At 43.2% G+C, this 18,211-nt stretch overlaps 1 protein-coding gene across 8 annotated transcripts in view; it reads left to right on the top strand.

The window, feature by feature from the left end:
- Positions 1-16,396, top strand: part of LOC110522067 (palmitoyltransferase ZDHHC14) — a 58,196-nt gene extending 41,800 nt beyond the window's left edge. For 4 of the 8 annotated variants that reach the window (XM_090232422.1, XM_021600139.3, XM_021600140.3 and 1 more), the window contains 7 exons: positions 3,725-3,883; positions 4,147-4,284; positions 7,802-7,850; positions 9,274-9,376; positions 9,771-9,880; positions 13,034-13,136; positions 14,889-16,396. In XM_090232422.1, the coding sequence (XP_090088548.1) occupies positions 3,725-3,883; positions 4,147-4,284; positions 7,802-7,850; positions 9,274-9,376; positions 9,771-9,880; positions 13,034-13,136; positions 14,889-15,311 (1,085 nt within the window). In that variant the 3' untranslated portion in view covers positions 15,312-16,396. The remainder of the gene's footprint in view (positions 1-3,724; positions 3,884-4,146; positions 4,285-7,801; positions 7,851-9,273; positions 9,377-9,770; positions 9,881-13,033; positions 13,137-14,888) is intronic. The other 4 variants (XM_090232420.1, XM_021600141.3, XM_090232423.1 and 1 more) reach the window with 2 other exon arrangements.
- The last annotated feature ends 1,815 nt before the right edge of the window (positions 16,397-18,211 follow it).

Raw genomic sequence — 18,211 nt, 5'->3', positions numbered from 1 at the left:
GCAAATGAGCAGGGACCCTGGGCATCTTTCTTTTGGTGTTTTTCAGAGTCAGTAGAAAGGCCTCTTAGTGTCCTATGTTTTCATAAGTGTGACCTTAATTGCCTACCATCTGTCTGTAAGCTGTTAGTGTCTTAACGACTGTTCCACAGGTGCATGTTCATTAATTGTTTGTTTATGGTTCAATGAACAAGCATGGGAAACAGTGTTTAAACCCTTTACATTGATCTGTGAAGTTGTTTTGATTTTTACGAATTATCTTTGAAAAACAGGGTCCTGAAAAGGGTATTTTCTTTTTTTGCTGAGTTATTTATATATATTTATATATATATATATATATATATTATACAGTACCAGTCAAAAGTTTGGACACACATACTCATTTAAGGGTTTTTCTTTATTTTTACTATTTTGTACATTGTAGACTAATAGTGAAGTAAAATAACACATGGCTCATGTAGTAACCAAATCATAAATATATGTTATATTTTAGATTCTTCAAAGTAGCCACCGTTTGCCTTTATGACAGCTTTGCACCGCTTTGGCATTCTCTCAACCAGCTTAATGAAGGAGTCACCTGGAATGCATTTCAATTAACAGGTGTGCCTTGTTAAAAGTTAATTTGTGGATTTTCTTTCCTTCTTAATGCGTTTGTGCCAATCAGTTGTGCTGTGACAATGTAGGGTTGGTATACAGAAGATAGCCCTATTTGGTAAAAGACCAAGTCCATATTATGGGCAGAACAGCTCAAGTAAGCAAAAATAAATTACAATCCATCATTACTTTAAGACATGAAGGTCAGTCAATCACGTTTCAAGAACTTCTTCAAGTACAGTTGCAAAAGCCATCAAGCACTATGATGAAACTGGCTCTCATGAGGACCTCCACAGGAAAGGAAGGCCCAGAGTACCTCTGCTGCAGAGGATAAGTTCTTTTGTCTGGTACTGTGTGTATTTATACACTACTGTTCAAACGTTTGGGGCACTTAGAAATGTCCTTGATTTTGAAAGAAAGCACATTTTATGTTGATTAAAATAACATCAAATTGATCAGAAATACAGAGTAGACATTGTTAATGTTGTAAATGACTATTGTAGCTGGAAATTGCATATTTTTTATGGAATATCTACATAGGCGTACAGAGGCCCATTAACAGCAACCATCACTCCTGTGTTCCAATGGCACGTTGTGTTAACTAATCCAAGTTTATCATTTTAAAAGGCTTATTGATCATTAAAATAGTCTTTTGCAATTATGGTAGCACAGCTGAAAACTTTTTGACTGATTAAAGAAGCAATTAAACTGGCCTTCTTTAGACTAGTTGAGTATCTGGAGAATCAGCATTTGTGGGTTTGATTACATGCTAAAAATGGCCATAAACAAAGACCTTTCTTCTGAAACTCGTCAGTCTATTCTTGTTCTGAGAAATATTGGCTATTCCATGCTATAAATTGCCAAGAAACAGAAGATCTCGTACAACGCTGTGTACTACTTCCTTCACAGAGCAGTGCAAACTGGCTCTAACCAGAATAGAAAGAGGAGTGGGAGGCCCCGGTGCACAACTGAGCAAGAGGACAAGTACATTAGTGTCTAGTTTAACTAGCAGCTTCATGAAATTGTACCCGCAAAACACCAGTCTCAACGTCAACAGTGAAGAGGCGACTCCGGGATGCTGGCCTTCTAGGCAGAGTTCATTTAAGCAGAGTTCCAGTGTCTGTGTTCTTTTGCCCAACTTAATATTTTGCCCATCTTAATTTTTATTTGCCAGTCTGAGATATGTATTTTTCTTTGCAACTCTGTCTTGAAGGCCAGTCTCTTCTTCACTGTTGACGTTGAGACTGGTGTTTTGCGGCACTGCATCTCAGTGCTTGAGGCATTACTACAGACCCTGGTTTGATTCCAGGCTGTATCACAACCGGCCGTGATTGGGAGGGTTAGGGTTTGGCCGGGGTAGGCCGTCATTGTAAATAAGAATTTGTTCTTAACTGACTAAATAAATAAAGGTTAAATAAAATCAAATAAAAAAAAACTCCTGTCACGGGAGTAGGGAATTAAGTGACGCTGAGTGAGCGATATGCAGAGCCGCAGAGGTGTTGCCCCCCCATCTCCAAGCTTGAGGAGCAGGCCGTGTGTGTGTGTGTGTGTGTGTGTGTGTGTGTGTGTGTGTGTGTGTGTGTGTGTGTGTGTGTGTGTGTGTGTGTGTGTGTGTGTGCGTGTGTGTGCGTGTGTGCGTGCGTGTTTGTGCATGTGAGTGTTTGCTTGTGAGTCTATGTGTGTATGTGCCTCTTATCTCTGAGTGGAGTGCTAGGTCCTGCTGAGCAGATGAATAATGTAATGCCAAGTAAACATCGTTCCGCAGCGGCCCGCCACTGTAAAATACATCAGTGAGGAAGCCAGTAAAATGTGCTGACTGATATATCAAGCTCCGAAAGCCTAGGTAATCAAATCAAATCAAATTTTATTTGCCACATGCGCCGAATACAACAGGTGAAATACTTACTTACAAGCCCTTAACCAGCAATGCAGTTTTCAGAAAAATACCAAAAAAAATAAGGAATGAAAGTAACAAATAATTAAAGTTAGCAGTAATATATCAGTAGTGAAGCTATATACTGTACAGGGGGTACCGGTTGTGGTGGTTCATTTCTTTACTATCAAATGAGGAGAGACAAACCTATCGCACAAGTCAGAGTTATACTTAAACTAAATCTTTAATCGCTTATTAATAAGGGAGCAGGTCAATACAATGCACACATATAAAGTGAATCGATTGAGTGCTCTACAATAATGTTGGCTGGCCAACGATTCACGCTCAAATGATTCGTTGAGAGCCCCGAGACAAAGTACAAAGGTATTTTATAGCCAAGATACACCCCTTTCAACCTACATGACGAACAACAGATGTATAGAATGGGTCACAAGGTTAAGATTTGTATGAAAGACACCTGTAATTCATAGCAGACAGTATCTGCTGTGTCAACAGTTTTCATTGTGTAGAGACCAGTGTCTGGCCCTCTAACTCCATACTGGAGCCATGTCTCCCTGGTACCATATAGAACAGAAACATTAACTCATGATCTGGAATGCTCTTTAGGTTTTATCACCCAAAAGACATGGTAAATCTCCTGTCAGTGTTATCTCCCAGAGGCCCATCCTAAGTAGAACACACACACAATAGTTATAAGAATGGTCTATTCTGTTGCATAAAACAACCATTTGATGCAATAAAAGTATTATAACATGATCTTGAAGTTTTCCACCATACGGTACAGAGTCAATGTGCAGGGGCACCGGTTAGTTGAGGTAATTGAGGAAATATGTACATGTAGGTAGAGTTATAAAAGTGACTATGCATAGATAATAACAGAGTAGTAGCATCAGGGTAAAAAGAGGAGGTGGGGGGGGGGCAATGCAAATAGTCTGGGTAGTCATTTGATTAGATGTTCAGGAGTCTTATGGCTTGGGGGTAGAAGCTGTTTAGAAGCCCCTGAAATGTGATGGTGTGACTTGCTTTGTTTATCACAGGGAAATAAAAACAGAGCCTGAAAATTACCCAAACTCAAACCCCCTTGGATACAGGTACTCGTGTCTGGCCCCTAACGGACTGGCTGTGCTTTAGGAATAAGATACAGCTCTGAGGCTGTACTGAATATCCACCATAGGAGAACAAATGAATATGCTTCCCTTGTGAACTGAATCTGACTTACTCTTGTTTGGTCCTCCTCAGGCGCGGCTAACGGCCCCAGTGGTCCAGGGTACAGGCCGCCCCCGAGGACCAGAGAGGTGGTCATCAACGGGCAGACGGTGAAGCTCAAGTACTGCTTCACCTGCAAGATCTTCAGGCCCCCGCGGGCCTCGCACTGCAGCCTGTGCGACAACTGTGTGGGTGAGTGCTGTAGTCCTGAAAATAATAGGAGAAGCTAACTGACTCGATGGCTGCTCCATATGCATGACTTTTAAACCACCTACTCTCTCCCATCTCTCCCTTTCTCTTTCCACTGTTTTATTTCCCTTTCTATCTGCTTCTCTCTTCTTCTTTATGTCTCTATGCCCACTCTTTCCCTTACCTCTGTCCGACCACTTTTATATTTACCTTTGTCTAAACGTACCTTTCCCCTCTCTCTCTCTCTCTCTCCCTCCTCTCTGCAGAGCGTTTTGACCACCACTGTCCTTGGGTGGGGAACTGTGTGGGAAAGAGGAACTACCGTTTCTTCTACCTCTTCATCCTCTCCCTCTCCTTCCTCACTGTATTCATATTCGCCTTCGTCATCACACACGTCATCCTGAGTGAGTATAATACCGACCAGAGACTGAAACACACACACACACACAAAGCGGTGATGCCCTGAAATACGCACAACACTGTTTTTCCCCAAACAATGTCCCCCAGGTGCCCAGAACATACTGTTGGTTATCCAGATAATATCATCAATGACAAGATGAGTGAATGCATAACACTGGTATTTCTCTCACACGTTATATATATATTTTTTTGCCCTAGCCTTCTTTAATTGTAACTCTAATTATCCTTACCCAACACACAGCGGTTGAACAGACGGTTAACCACAACCAGGTTTTCAGGTGTATGTCACCGTCAGCAGTATCCACCCATTGTCACGTTCTGACCATAGTTCTGTTATTTAGTATTTTAGTATGGTCAGGGCGTGAGTTGGGGTGGGCAGTCTATGTTTGTTTTTCTATGTTGGTTTTTGTGTTTGGCCTAGTATGGTTCTCAATCAGAGGCAGGTGTCGTTAGTTGTCTCTGATTGAGAATCATACTTAGGTAGCCTGGGTTTCACTTTTGGTTTGTGGGTGTTTGTTTCCATGTGAGTGTTTTGGCCACACGGTACCGTTTTGGTTTTGTAAATTCACGTTGTTATTTTCTGTTTAGTGTTCTGAGTTTGAATTAAAAATCATCATGAACACTTACCACGCTGCGCTTTGGTCCGATCCTTACTCCTCCTCAGACGAAGAGGAGGAAATCCGTTACACCCATAAACAAAAGGCCGCTAGCCCTGAGCAGCACTACCTCCTAGGGCACTTCATCTCGATCAGCACCGCCTCCCACTTCCCCTCCGCCCCTCTACCTCTACCCCTCTTCAGAATACTACCCTCCCTCTCTCCCTGCTTCCCAGCGCCAGTGGAGGCTGGCTGTCAGGAAAGCTGCTGACACGGCTGGTCTCTCTCTCTCTATGAGGGAGAGAGGGAGCGGTGTTTGTGGTGCTTTACTGTACACACAGATCAATCAGGCAGAGCAGAAGCAGGCCAGGGGTCGTATGTATCAAGCCTCTCAGAGTAACAGTGCTGAACTAGGATCAGGTCCCCCCCCATGTAATCTCATCTAAAAGGATAAACTGATCCTAAATCAGCACTCCACCTCTGAGATACACTGAGTTTTATACATACGGCCCCAGAGGTTTGCACAGTGCAACCCCAGTCTGGGGACCACCACTCACTGTGCAGAGAGAGAGAGGCAACGAACACATGTCCTGGCTTGACTTACCTGTTTCTTTCTTAGTCATTTCCACAAATCCCACGATGGCTTTCCTGGGTGATTATGGCTTTTCTACCGGCGATAACGAGTGGATTCAGGTTTAATCTGTATCAGTCATCAGCATTCGGCCCATTGATTACTGTGGCTAACAGCGTCAGTTTTACGGGTTGTGGGTATTGATGTTGGTTAGTTGTTATTTTTAGTGTTTCTGTGGGTAGGCTAGAGATGGGGTTTGGGGAACTCCTTCTGAACCATTAGCTGTCAGTCATTGTCTGCATTCCAAATGGGCCCTGGTTAAAGTAGTGCACTACAGGATAGGGTGCCATTTGAGATGCACACATTCCCTGCTGAACCACAGTAGAGGTGTTTTGATCAAGACTATAGTTCCTGGTAGAAAATCCTTGACCGATTTTAGCCTATTCTGCCTACACATTTAGGCCTGGCTTAACCTATTTTGGTACAGTCAGTGTGACTAGCATCAGTTACAGTTGAAGTCGGAAGTTTACATACACTTAGGTTGGAGTCATTAAAACTTGTTTTTTAACCACTCCAAAAATGTATTGTTAACAAACTATAGTTTTGGCAAGTCGGTTAGGACGTCTACTTTGTGCATGACACAAGTAATTTTCCAAAAATTGTTTACAGATTATTTCACTTATAATTCACTGTATCACAATTCCAGTGGATCAGAAGTTTACATACACTAAGTTGACTGTACCTTTAAACAGCTTGGAAAATTCCAGAAAATGATGTCATGGCTTTAGAAGCTTCTGATAGGCTAATTAACATAATTTGAGTCAATTGGAGGTGTACCTGTGGATGTATTTCAAGGTCTACCTTTAAACTCTGTGCCTCTTTGCTTAACATCATGGGAAAATCAAAAGAAATCAGCCAAGACCTCAGATAAAAAATGGTAGACCTCCACAAGTCTGGTTCCTCCTTGGGAGCAATTTCCAAATGCCTGAAGGTACCATGTTCATATGTACAAATAATAGTACGCAAGTATAAACATACCGCTCAGGAAGGAGACGCATTCTGTCTCCTAGAGATTAATGTACTTTGATGTGAAGATGCTGGAGGAAACAGGTGCAAAAGTATCTATATCCACAGTAAAACGAGTCCTATATCGACATAACCTGAAAGATCGCTCAGCAAGGAAGAAGCTACTGCTCCAAAAACGCCATAAAAAAGCCATGGGGACAAAGATCATACTTTTTGGAGAAATGTCCTCTGGTCTGATGAAACACAAATAGAGCTGTTTGGTCATAATGACCATTGTTATGTATGGAGGAAAAAGGGGGAGGCTTGCAAGCCGAAGAACACCATCCCAACCGTGAAGCACGGGGGTGGCAGCATCATGTTGTGGGGGTGCTTTGCTGCAGGAGGGACTGGTGCAATTCACAAAATAGATGGCATCATGAGGAATGGAAAATTATGTGGATATATTGAAGCAACATCTCAAGACATCAGTCAGGAAGTTAAAGCTTGGTCGCAAATGGGTCTTCCAAATGGACAATGCCCCCAATAATACTTCCAGTTGTGGCAAATGGCTTAAGGACAACAAAGTCAAGGTATTGGAGTGGACATCACAAAGCCCTGACCTCAATCCTATAGAACATTTGTGAGCAGAACTGAAAAAGCGAGCAAGGAGGCCTACCAACCTGACTCAGTTACACCAGCTCTGTCAGGAGGAATGGCCAAAATTCACCCAACTTATTGTGGGAAGCTTGTGGAAGGCTACACGAAACGTTTGACCCAAGTTAAACAATTTAAAGGCAATGCTTCCAAATACTAATTGTGTGTATGTAATCTTCTGAGCCACTGGGAATGTGATGAAAGAAATACAAGCTGAAATAAATAATTATCTCTATTATTATTATGACATTTCACATTCTTAAAATAAAGTGGTGACCCTAACTGACCGAAGACAGATAATTTTTACTAGGATTAAATGTCAGGAATTGTGAAAATACGAAGTTTAAATGTATTTGTCTGAGGTGTATGTAAACTTCCGACTTCAACTGTACGTAGACATGTTTTCCCAGACATGAGAAATACAGACATTGACAGGCGTTTGAGTCGGAGGCAGAATAATCTCCTTCGGAGCATACAGCTTCTTGTCCTACTGTGGGTGCTGTGAAGCAGCTCTGAGATATTCCGTCACCAGGACTGAGAAGCTCTAATTCAGTGGGAAGTAATGCTGTGTATGTACTGACTAGCTCATCATCATGGTGCTCAGTGGACCTTTGGATGTTCCCCTCCTTATGTAACAAACCCCCGTCGTTTCTCTGCTCTCTCTGCTCTCTGCAGGATCCAACCGGACAGGCTTCCTCAGCGCACTCAAAGACAGCCCTGCCAGATATCTTTTTACTGGGGGGAGAGTGTGTATGTGTGCGTGCGCACATTTAGATGTTGGACTTCTTTATTTCTGTTTATATACTCGCCCTTTAATTGGAAGGAGATTGCAGAGAACATCATTAGCATGATCTCTGAATGGCAGATAACACTGCCCTTATCTCCCTCTTTCCAACTGTGGGAGTCATCTAAAGGTTATCACTCACTTTCACACACACACTAACACACACTCAGAAGCGATAAACACCATTTTTCAGGGGGTAAATTCTGCACTGTAAATTGTAGTGCAGGATTTGGTTTGATTTGAGGGGAGTGCTAGATGCCGGCATTTCATTTCCATTAGGGAGCAGCCGCAGCCAGATGCACTGCCTCTGTTTCCATTAGTCCCCATCCAGCCACCCCGCTGCTTTTCTGAGAATCATGCACCTGTCACGCATCATTTGGGCCTTGATCACACACACACACACACACACACACACACACACACACACACACACACACACACACACACACACACACAGGCAGGCAGGCCCCCAATCAGCCTGCAGAAAGGCAACGGATCTGACACGCACACAATCCGATGGCTGAAATACACTAAATAAATGATAGAGAGAGAGAGAGAGAGAGTCATTGATTTGCCTTGTGTGTGGCACGTGCGTTGCTTTAGATGTGTTTGTATGCATTGACTGCGTATGTTAGTCGATTGGCTGGTATGTATCCGCTTTGGCTGGAGTCATTCAGAACATTATAGAGGACATAGCAGTTATTTCATGTAGCCGTACCATATGTTGAGAGCATTGCCGAGGAAATCACTGGCCCCAACACAATGTTCTGGTAGTCCGTGCAACTATGTCCAACTCTGTGCATTAGCAAGGTCAAGTGCAAGAGCCCTCTCCATCTCTCACCCACATTTAGATGCCGTTCATCTCAACTTGGTCTAATTGACTGATGCACGCATTTAGCATTTACATTTGATTAATTTAGCTCTTACCCAAAGCGACGTACAGTTAGTGCATTCAGCTTACGATAGCTAGGTGGGACAACCACATATCACGGTCATGGTAATTACATTTTTTCTCAAAGTAACTATCAGAAAAGTCAGAGCTAGTGAGGGGGAAAAAAGTGTGAGTGTTAGTTCACAAAATTATTTTATTTCTTTATTTTGGGGAGAGGTGTGAGGAGGGGGTCTGAGGGGGGGGGGCGCTGTGGGATTATTTAAGATACTCTTTGAAGAGGTAGGGTTTCAGATGTTTTTATAAGATGGACGGGGACTCTGCTGTCCTAGTTGCAGGTGGAAGCTTGCTCAACCATTAGGGTGCTAGGACAGAGAAGAGCTTTGACTGGGCATGCATGCGTGTCGCGTTGCCATGGCAACACATGGGTTGTTATGGTGATGGTGGCCTCTCTTCCTTGACTGTTTGTCTCACTGTGCTGGAGGTGCTGGTGTGTTTCTTCTCGGTGTGGTCCATTGTGGGTCTGTCGGGCTTCCACACCTACCTGATCAGCTCCAATCAGACCACCAATGAGGATGTGAGTACGAACACAAACAAGCACACAGATGCACGTACACACACACACACACACACACACACCACATCTCTTCCCCCTCTTTCTCTTTCTCAGACTTTGACTGCTGATAACAATTCTGTCTCACATTAAGGGTCATTTCATGCTTGGGCTTCCATGTAAGAAGTCGCTGGCATGATTTATTTTCACTTACGCTGCTGAGGTTTTGGTAGATTGAACACTCCAGAATCCTCCCCAATCCTTCTTAACTGTCTCCTCTGGTCTGATTGGTCAAGTTCCACTGTCCTCCCGAGAGTTTCAAAATGTCTCTCTCCTCAATTCATTAACCTTGGTTGGAGAGCGAGGTAGCTGCAGTGTTCTCCTTCCTTTGCACTGATTGGTCATGTTCCCTCTCCAGATTAAAGGCTTGTGGTCGAACAAACGGGCGAAGGACAACTACAATCCCTACAGCTACGGGAACATCATGACCAACTGTTGTGCTGCCCTCTGTGGTCCTCTTCCACCCAGGTGAGTTACTCTCCGCCAGGGCTAAGCTAACAGCAAGGCTGGGTTTTATGTTCAGTTGGGAGAAAATGTTTTGAAACAGGAGGGTACTTGCTGAAACGTATCAAATGAGAACTCGGCCTTTTGTTTTCCATTGCAAAACGTTTTTGCCATGGTGTGCACAAGAGTTGTGGACTCGAGTCACATGACTTGGACTTGAATTTGACTCGAGTCACAAAATTGATGACTTGAAACTCGACTTTCTAGTGAATAAAATGACTTGACACTTGACTTGGACTTGAAACCTCAAGACTCTACTTTGATTTGAGACTGATGACTTTAAATGATCTAGCCAGGTTTTGTAGTGTTTTGTCACTCGTTTTTTGGCACAGAGTCTACGTGGATTACTTTACATGCAGTCAGAGACAGTAGCCGCAGCATCGCCCTTGGCTAGTAAAACGCACACTCAGCCCTCTGATTCGACCAGCAAACTGTCAATCAACACAGGTCGGGTGAGCTAGCAAACGGATTGCTTATTTACTGTACAGCTAAAGGATTGGGTGCAGCGCAAACATCAAATTGTAGGGAGAGAGAATTGCCATAATAAATAAATATGCAACTCCAAAAGTTGTTTGGTAATTATTAACCGTTTACTGTGCAAGCTCACCAGCAATGGGGCAACCATTCCTAGCATAGGCTTACTGGTCTTTTGTAATGTAAAAATAGCTTGAAAGTTATGCCGGAAGTTCCGTGTGTCTGTGTCCTATGTCTCTGTCATTTGTATTATGCGTAATAGGAGCGCACGTGCCTCAGTGCACATAGAAATGAGCTACGTGGCCTGCGCTCCATAAGAGAAAATGATTGTGTTTAAATGTCAGTAATAATCATTAAGTCAGATTAAGACAAATGTACCAATGTAACAATGGATGTGGAAATAGTCTTTGACATTGTAGAGCCAGCTGATTGGTTGGAATTGCCAATGGGGTAATTGTATGGTGCTGGGGGCCAAGTGCTTATATTACCTGTTTGAGCTCCTGTTAGACAGACTCGATTTGGTTTCTCAATTCGATTTGGAAAATGCATCATACGGGGATGATTTGCGTATTTTGAATGTTACATATCTTGAAAATGTGATTGCAGACATGCAAAACATTTTGGGACTGTGTCAACAATCGACTAATGAAACAAATACCAAAATATAATTTTGGGCTGGAGTTTTCCTTTAAGCCTGATACAGAGGCTATTTCATTTTGGCTGTTGTCCGTGTATATTTGGTAAATTTACTTGTATATTTTGTATGATAGGACTCTTTCACAATTGGATAACCAAAGTCCCTATTTTACAATTACATAGGCTAGTCAAAATGTGTTGTAGACAAAATAATGAAAAGGGCTGACTGGTAGCCTCAATAAACAGACAAAGATTTGTAGTTGAACAAGTCATTTCATGTATAGATTTTTTTTTTTTACTTGACTTGAGACTTGACTTGAAGAACTTGACTCGACTTGCTCTTGGAATGCACAACTTGGACTTGATTCAAGTCTTGACCCGTTCTACTTGGGACTCGACTTGTGACTTGAGACTTGCTTGTGACTCTAATAATAGCAACTTGGTCCCACCACCTGCACTAATGAGCACACACCCTGCACTAACGATCCTCACCAGTCACGACTGTAGCTATAAGGGATCTTAGATTCAGCTCTCAATCTCTCTCTCCTTCTCCCCCCCCCATCCTCCACTCCTCTCCCGTTCTGCATTAGTCAGCACCGACAGAAGGAGCTCCACTTATGAGAATCACACAGCCTCCCACTGTTTTTTAATAAGCAGCACTCTCAATCACGATATCCATCAGCGCACGCAGGAATAATTACTGTACACTCTGTTTCTGCCGTCTTTCGAGGGAACTTGAACTAGCTTTGTCTTACACGCTATTGGGGATGAGCTCAGCACATTGTCTGCGTCCCTAATAGCAACCTATTCCCTATGTAGTGCGCTATATAGGAAACAGGGTGCCATTTGGGACACCTCCGTGGTTAGCGCCCTCACAGCATATCGTTGGTTATGACGTTTAACGTAAATGGTCTGGCTAGAGGAGATAATGTCGTTCAGCCAGTAAATTTATGGAGTAATATTAGTGTAAATGTAGTGTCAATGTTATTTTTGGCACTAATTTGACTCCATACACATTATGATACCCTCAGATACAAAATCAGGTTAGTTTGTCAAACATCTGGTGGGGCAACATTTATCATTGATTCATTAGTAAGTTCTACTACATGAATGGGTTACAACTGACTTGAGAAGAGTTGCGCAATGGGATGTGTAATAGTAGTTGAGTTATTTGTAAGGTTTGTTCAGTAGGTAGGGACAGGTAACTGCCAAAATAATGGAAGCGCTTGAGTAAATGAGGGATACAAAGTTTACTGAATGCAGGTGCCTTCACACAGGTGTGATTCCTGAGTTAATGAATCAATTAACATCCCATCATGCTTAGGGTCAAGCCATAATGCTAGCCAAGCCATTAGTTTGGCTACCATGGCTATGCCCCTGTAGGATGACAATGCCCTCATCCACAGGGCACGAGTGGCCACTGAATGGTTTGACTAGGATGAAAACGACGTAAACCAAATGTCATGGCCATCTGTCACCAGATCTCAACTAAATTAAACACTTGTGGGAGATTCTGGGGTGGCGTCTGAGACAGTGTTTTCCACCACCATCAACAAAACACCAAATGATGACATTTCTCATGGAAGAATGGTGTCGCATCCCTTCAATAGAGTACCAGACACTTGTAGAATCTGTGCCAAGGTGCATTGAATCTGTTCTGGCTCGTGGTGGCCCAACGCCCTGTTAAGATACTTCATGCTGGTGTTTCTTTTATTTTGGCATTTACCTGTACATTGGGTTGGATCCACTGGGAATTTCACACATCATTAACACGTTTGCCGTTACCTCAAGGGAATGAGTTGGGGATTGTTCTCCATCTGGAAACAGGTGGCTGCAGTCTGCTCTGTGTGTGAGTATGCATGGAGGGATGGGGCCTGGAGGCTTCCCACACACGCACCCAAACAAACTCACACATGCTCTTGCCGACACACACACACACACACACACACACACACACACACACACACTTCAAGACCTCTGCTCATGTCCCCTGTATTCTCTTCCTAGTCTTATTGACAGAAGAGGCTTCATCCAGTCAGACACACCCCAGCCTGTGTCACACTCCAACGGAAGCAGCATGTACGCCTCCACCCAGCTTCACACTCACATGGTAGGTTGTGTGTGTGGTTCTTTATGCATTTTGTAAATAGATGTTTAGTGTTTGACAGGACTGAGTTGGCACTTCAGTATTTAAATCTGCTGAGAAACGCTTTCAAATACATTTTTCGCTGGATGTGATCGGACCCTTTTTTTTCCATTTTCGCCTAAAATGACATACCCAAATCTAACTGCCTGAGGTTCCTGAGGTTCTGAGGTTCTGAAGGATATGCATATTATTGATACCATTTGAAAGGAAACACGTTGAAGTTTGTGGAAATGTTAAATTAATTTAGAAGAATAAAACACATTAGATCTGGTAAAAGATAACGATGTTTTTTTTTTTTTGTAAAAGAAATTGTACCATCTTTGAAATGCAAGAGAAAGGCCATAATGTATTATTCTAGTCAGGCGCAATTTCGATTTCGGCCACTAGCAGTGTATGTGCAAGTTTTTGACTGATCCAATTAACCATTTTATTTCTGTTCCAAATGTTGTATCAAGACTGCCCAAACGTCCCTAATTGGTTTATTAATACATTTTCAAGTTCATCACTGTGCACTCTCCTCAAACAATAGCATGGTAGGTTTTACTGGAATAGCCACTGTAAATTGCACAGTGCAGTTAGATTAACAAGAATTGAAGCTTTCTGCCAATATCAGATATGTCTATGTCCTGGGAAATGTTCTTGTTACTTACAATCTCATGCTAATCACATTAGCCTACGCTACCTCAGCCGTTTCGCGGGGGACCCACCAATCCTGTAGAGGTTTTACTACTGTACGTCAGTAACTCACTCAAGGGCTCTCGCTTACAAATGACAAATTGAACCAGGCTTTGATGTTATTACAGGCCAACAGAGGGCAGTAATCGGTCTATATCCATGTCATTATTGGGCTCTGAACGTCTTTCTCTCTCTTTCTGTCTCTCTGTCTCTCTCTCTCTCTCGCTCTCTCTCTCTCTCTCTCTCTCTCGCTCTTACTTCTCTCTCTCTCGCTCTTACTTCTCTCTCTCTTTCTCTCTCTCTCTCTCTCTCGCTCTTACTTCTCTCTCTCTCGCTCTTACTTCTCTCTCTCTCTTTCTTGCTCTCTCTCTTTCGGTGGCTGCCGTGGGCTTTACCCTCTGGTCCAGAGAGCAGTATTTAATAGTAAATGAACACAGCTCATGTGTTTTGTATTCATTAATTCAACGGGGTGTAGCTTCTCACTTCTCACTCTGCTTTTAAGTGTGACGGATGAGGAACTCCTAACACCCTCACTCTGAATATATCCATGTTTTAAATCACCGGTACTCTGCTGAATAATGATGAATATAATTCCCTCAACGTCGGTGGATCTTCTCCCTGCATTGCTTTTCAAATAGGTGTTTTATATCTCAAGCAGAATAATCATAGTCTTCTGGGTGGTTCCTCATTTGCATACAGCCTTGTTTGAAGCTGGCAGCTGTGAGAACAAGTAACTTTGGCCAAACGCCCGTGGAGAGATTATGAAAATATTCTTTTTTTTTAAACTAAAATAATCCAAATCTCAAAATGTGTTGAGTTGTTTGAGTTGACGTAGTGAGTTAACTTCATGTTCTTTTTCTTCTTTCCTCCTCTTTCTGTTTTGTCTGTTAACCTTTTTATTTGTGTGTATTTTCACTCCCCCTATAATTTCCTTCCTTAATTTCCTGTCTCTCATCAAAAACATATAATTCTCCTACTGTTTCTTTTTCCCCTTCTCTTATCTTCATCTATCTCTCCATTTCACTGTCCCTGTCTCCTCAGTGTGACCAAGAGCACTGCATTCAGAGCACCAAATTCGTTTTGCAGGCTGCCGCCACCCCCCTGCTCCACAGCAACTCCGTCATGATTGGTGGAGGGGGACCCCCTTTCCCTGGGAAGAGTTCCTTGGTGGTCCCCTGTGCCTCCCTGGCCCCCAGCCAGCCCTCCCTGCCCTCCATGCCCGGGCTGAGCTGTGCAGGGGACATGTTGACTCTGAGGGACCCAGACACCCACTGCCACCACCACCACTTTGCCAGCCCTGAGGAGACTCCCTCGCCCTCTGGCCCTATGCCTCTGACTTTGCCCTGCGCTGCCCACATGACCCACGGTGGACACATCCACCCGACCCAGCTCTACGACCCTGCCAGCCAGGACTCTCTGCATGAGGACTCTGTCAGGGGCCTGGTTAAACTCAGCTCTGTCTGAGACTGGGCCCCACTGCCATTTCCCCCTGGCTCTTTGGAACCACTACCCAGACATCACACTATTCCCTATGTAATGCACTACTTTTGATCAGAGCCCATGAACTCTGGTAAAAAGTAGTGCACTATATAGGGAATAGGTTGCCATTTGGGACGTAGCCTCTCCCCTCTCTATCTCTCCTTCCCTCCACACTCAGGACCAAAGCCATATTTCCCCTAACATTCCACCTGAGCGCTCCCTCCATCCCACCCAGATTTGCGCCCACCTGTTGAGTTAAGCTATTGTAGTGCCAAACAGACAGACAGACCCTCAGTCTCCACTGCACCTGACCAGGACCAAAGTCACACTTCTGACTCCCACTTCCTCTTCACAGTAGTATAGCTGGTGCTCTACCAGGTGTCTACCAGGCCTGGATACAGGTTCAGCCTTCTGCCAAATGTTCATGACTTGTGCTTTATTCTCCAATGACATGTAGAGGAAATCACCCGAATCTCTCTTCTCTCTCTCAGCTAAAACCTACCAAGGCAGTTGCCATTTTGTTTTGCTGACATCCGAGGACACACACAGCGTGATACTTCCCTGGTTCTTCGGGACTGTTGATTTGCTGGAAAGACATGAATCCGGACTAAATACAGGACTTGTTTATAGGTTTCCACGTGTGTTGTATGTCCTGAGTGGTGACACTCTTTTATACAGTAGTAATGGACACAGCCAATCAGTGTTAGCCCTGGCCACAGATGATGTCACTTCCGGTTTGAGATTGTGTCAAGACTGTACGTGGTAATCGGTGGTGTTCATTAGTCAGTCCTGGTGTCTGTGTGACGCCAGTCGCATTTCATTTTTGTTTTGTTCAAATGTGATGTCAAAACACCATGGCTGCATCCCAAATGTCACACTCTATTTAGTGCACTACTTTTGACCGGGGCCTATAGGGCTCTGGCAAAAGTAGTGCACTATATAGGGAATAGGTTGCCATTTGGGATGTAGATAATATGTAATATGATTACTGTGCCAAGAAATTGTCATTGACTTCCAGCTTTATACATTAATGCCTGTGGATAATTAATAAATTCACATTTTTTTATGTACAAGGGTGGATTTTATTTATTCAACCAGCCGGTGCGCAGTCATTTGACAGAAGGGCAACACAATACCCAATACCCTTTTCAGTGAATACCCTTTGCAGACGGAAATGAGCTGCTAGCTAAGTCTGGTACAACTGTTGACAAAATTCCCAGGTTTTCCAGACGTCACAGTCGGAAGACTATGTATCTCTCTCTCTCTCTCACAAGTCTACGACTGAATGCTTGCAGGCCAGTTCAGGGCCGGCCCTAGCCTTTTTGTGGACCTAAGCGAGATTTGGTTGGGAGACCACCAGAGTTTTTAGTTTTAAAGTACATTTCCTGAATTCTACACATTTTGCCATGTTCTTTTGGAGTTTCATTTATTTGATCATTTAAAACAAGGTACACATACAAAATGATGCACTTGATTAAGAATCATCGAGAATAAACAAAAAAAAGTATAAAACATTTCCATTGGGGAGTCGAGAAAATGGTGCAGTTTTAAAGTGTTCTGCAGTTCTACACATGTTGCCATAGGGTGGAGAGAAAATATTTGCTGTTTTACAGCTAATTTCCTGCAATTCTACTCATGTTGCCATGGTGTGGAGAAATATTTTTGCAGTTTTAAAGTCATTTCCTGCGATTCCCCTAGCGGCCGGGGGCCCCAAGCGATCGCTTATATCACTAATGCCTGGAGCCGGCCCTGAGTCAGCTGACGGCAGTGACTGATATCTTATTTACATTGTGTAGGTACTGGTAGATCTACATGGCAAAGCCAGCTGTGAGGGATCAGCTGCTGGCTGGATGGTTCGTGAGATAATGATGCGAATGCTATTTTTAGGGCTGATAGATGCTGTATACTGCTCTCTAGTGGATACACTGAGGACTGAGATTCACTTGCCCTCAGACTTATCGTCTGTACTGAAAGTACTGTAGCTTGGTCCCAAATCTGTTGGTGCTCTTGCCATTGCTCGTTGTCAAGACAAACAGTGCTAAGGGAGTTGGCATGATAGCACAAACAGACTGGCACTCAGTCTGTCATCAAAGAGAATACACAACGCACAATCAATGAAGGATATATTAAGTTTTCATTTATTCTTGCTCGCAGATAAAATGCAGAATTGACATTACTAAGAATTGCAAAACACTCATTTAAAATACATAACACATAATACGTGACAGGAATAGAATACGGGACACTTGAAACATTAAAGGACATTTTTCATGATGAAAATTGAAATGTTAATGTGTGATTGTTAAAAAGAGAATTTTAAGGAAAGGCCATTTAAGAGCTAGAGTTATTATACAGTCTGATAGCAGTGGGCAGAGTGGTGTTTCACAGTCTGATAGCAGTGGGTAAAGTGGTGGCAGTGGGTAGGTCATTCAGTGGGTGGTCAAGAGTGTGCATGTCCTTCACCAGGTGCGCAGTCACTTGGCAGAAAGGTTTAGTTTTAAAGTACATTTCCTGCAATTCTACACATGTTCTTTTGGAGTTTCATGCATTTGATCATTTAAAACAAGGTACACATACAAAATGATGCACTTGATTAAGAATCATCGAGGATTAACAAAAATAAGTATGCAACATTTCCATTGGGGAGTCGAGAAAATGGTGCAGCTTTAAAGTAAGCGTGCACTGCAGCCTGTTGTCGCCTGCTCTGCAGTGACGGGAGCTGTAGTTGCACTGCTCAACCTCTGGAGATGAACCTCAAGGCCCTCTGCACCCTGTCTACTTGGGCCGGCTGCTTTTTACTGCATCCAACTAACAGCACTCCACTGTATTCCAGAGAAGGCCTGATCAGTGTAGTGTATACTGTGACCAGATATTCATCTGGTCGG

Source organism: Oncorhynchus mykiss, chromosome 4 (genome assembly GCF_057628025.1).
Source record: "Oncorhynchus mykiss isolate SJ-2025 chromosome 4, ASM5762802v1, whole genome shotgun sequence".
NCBI lineage: Eukaryota > Metazoa > Chordata > Actinopteri > Salmoniformes > Salmonidae > Oncorhynchus > Oncorhynchus mykiss.
Note: the sequence above shows the minus strand (reverse complement) of the source record. Positions and strands in the feature narration are given on the sequence as shown.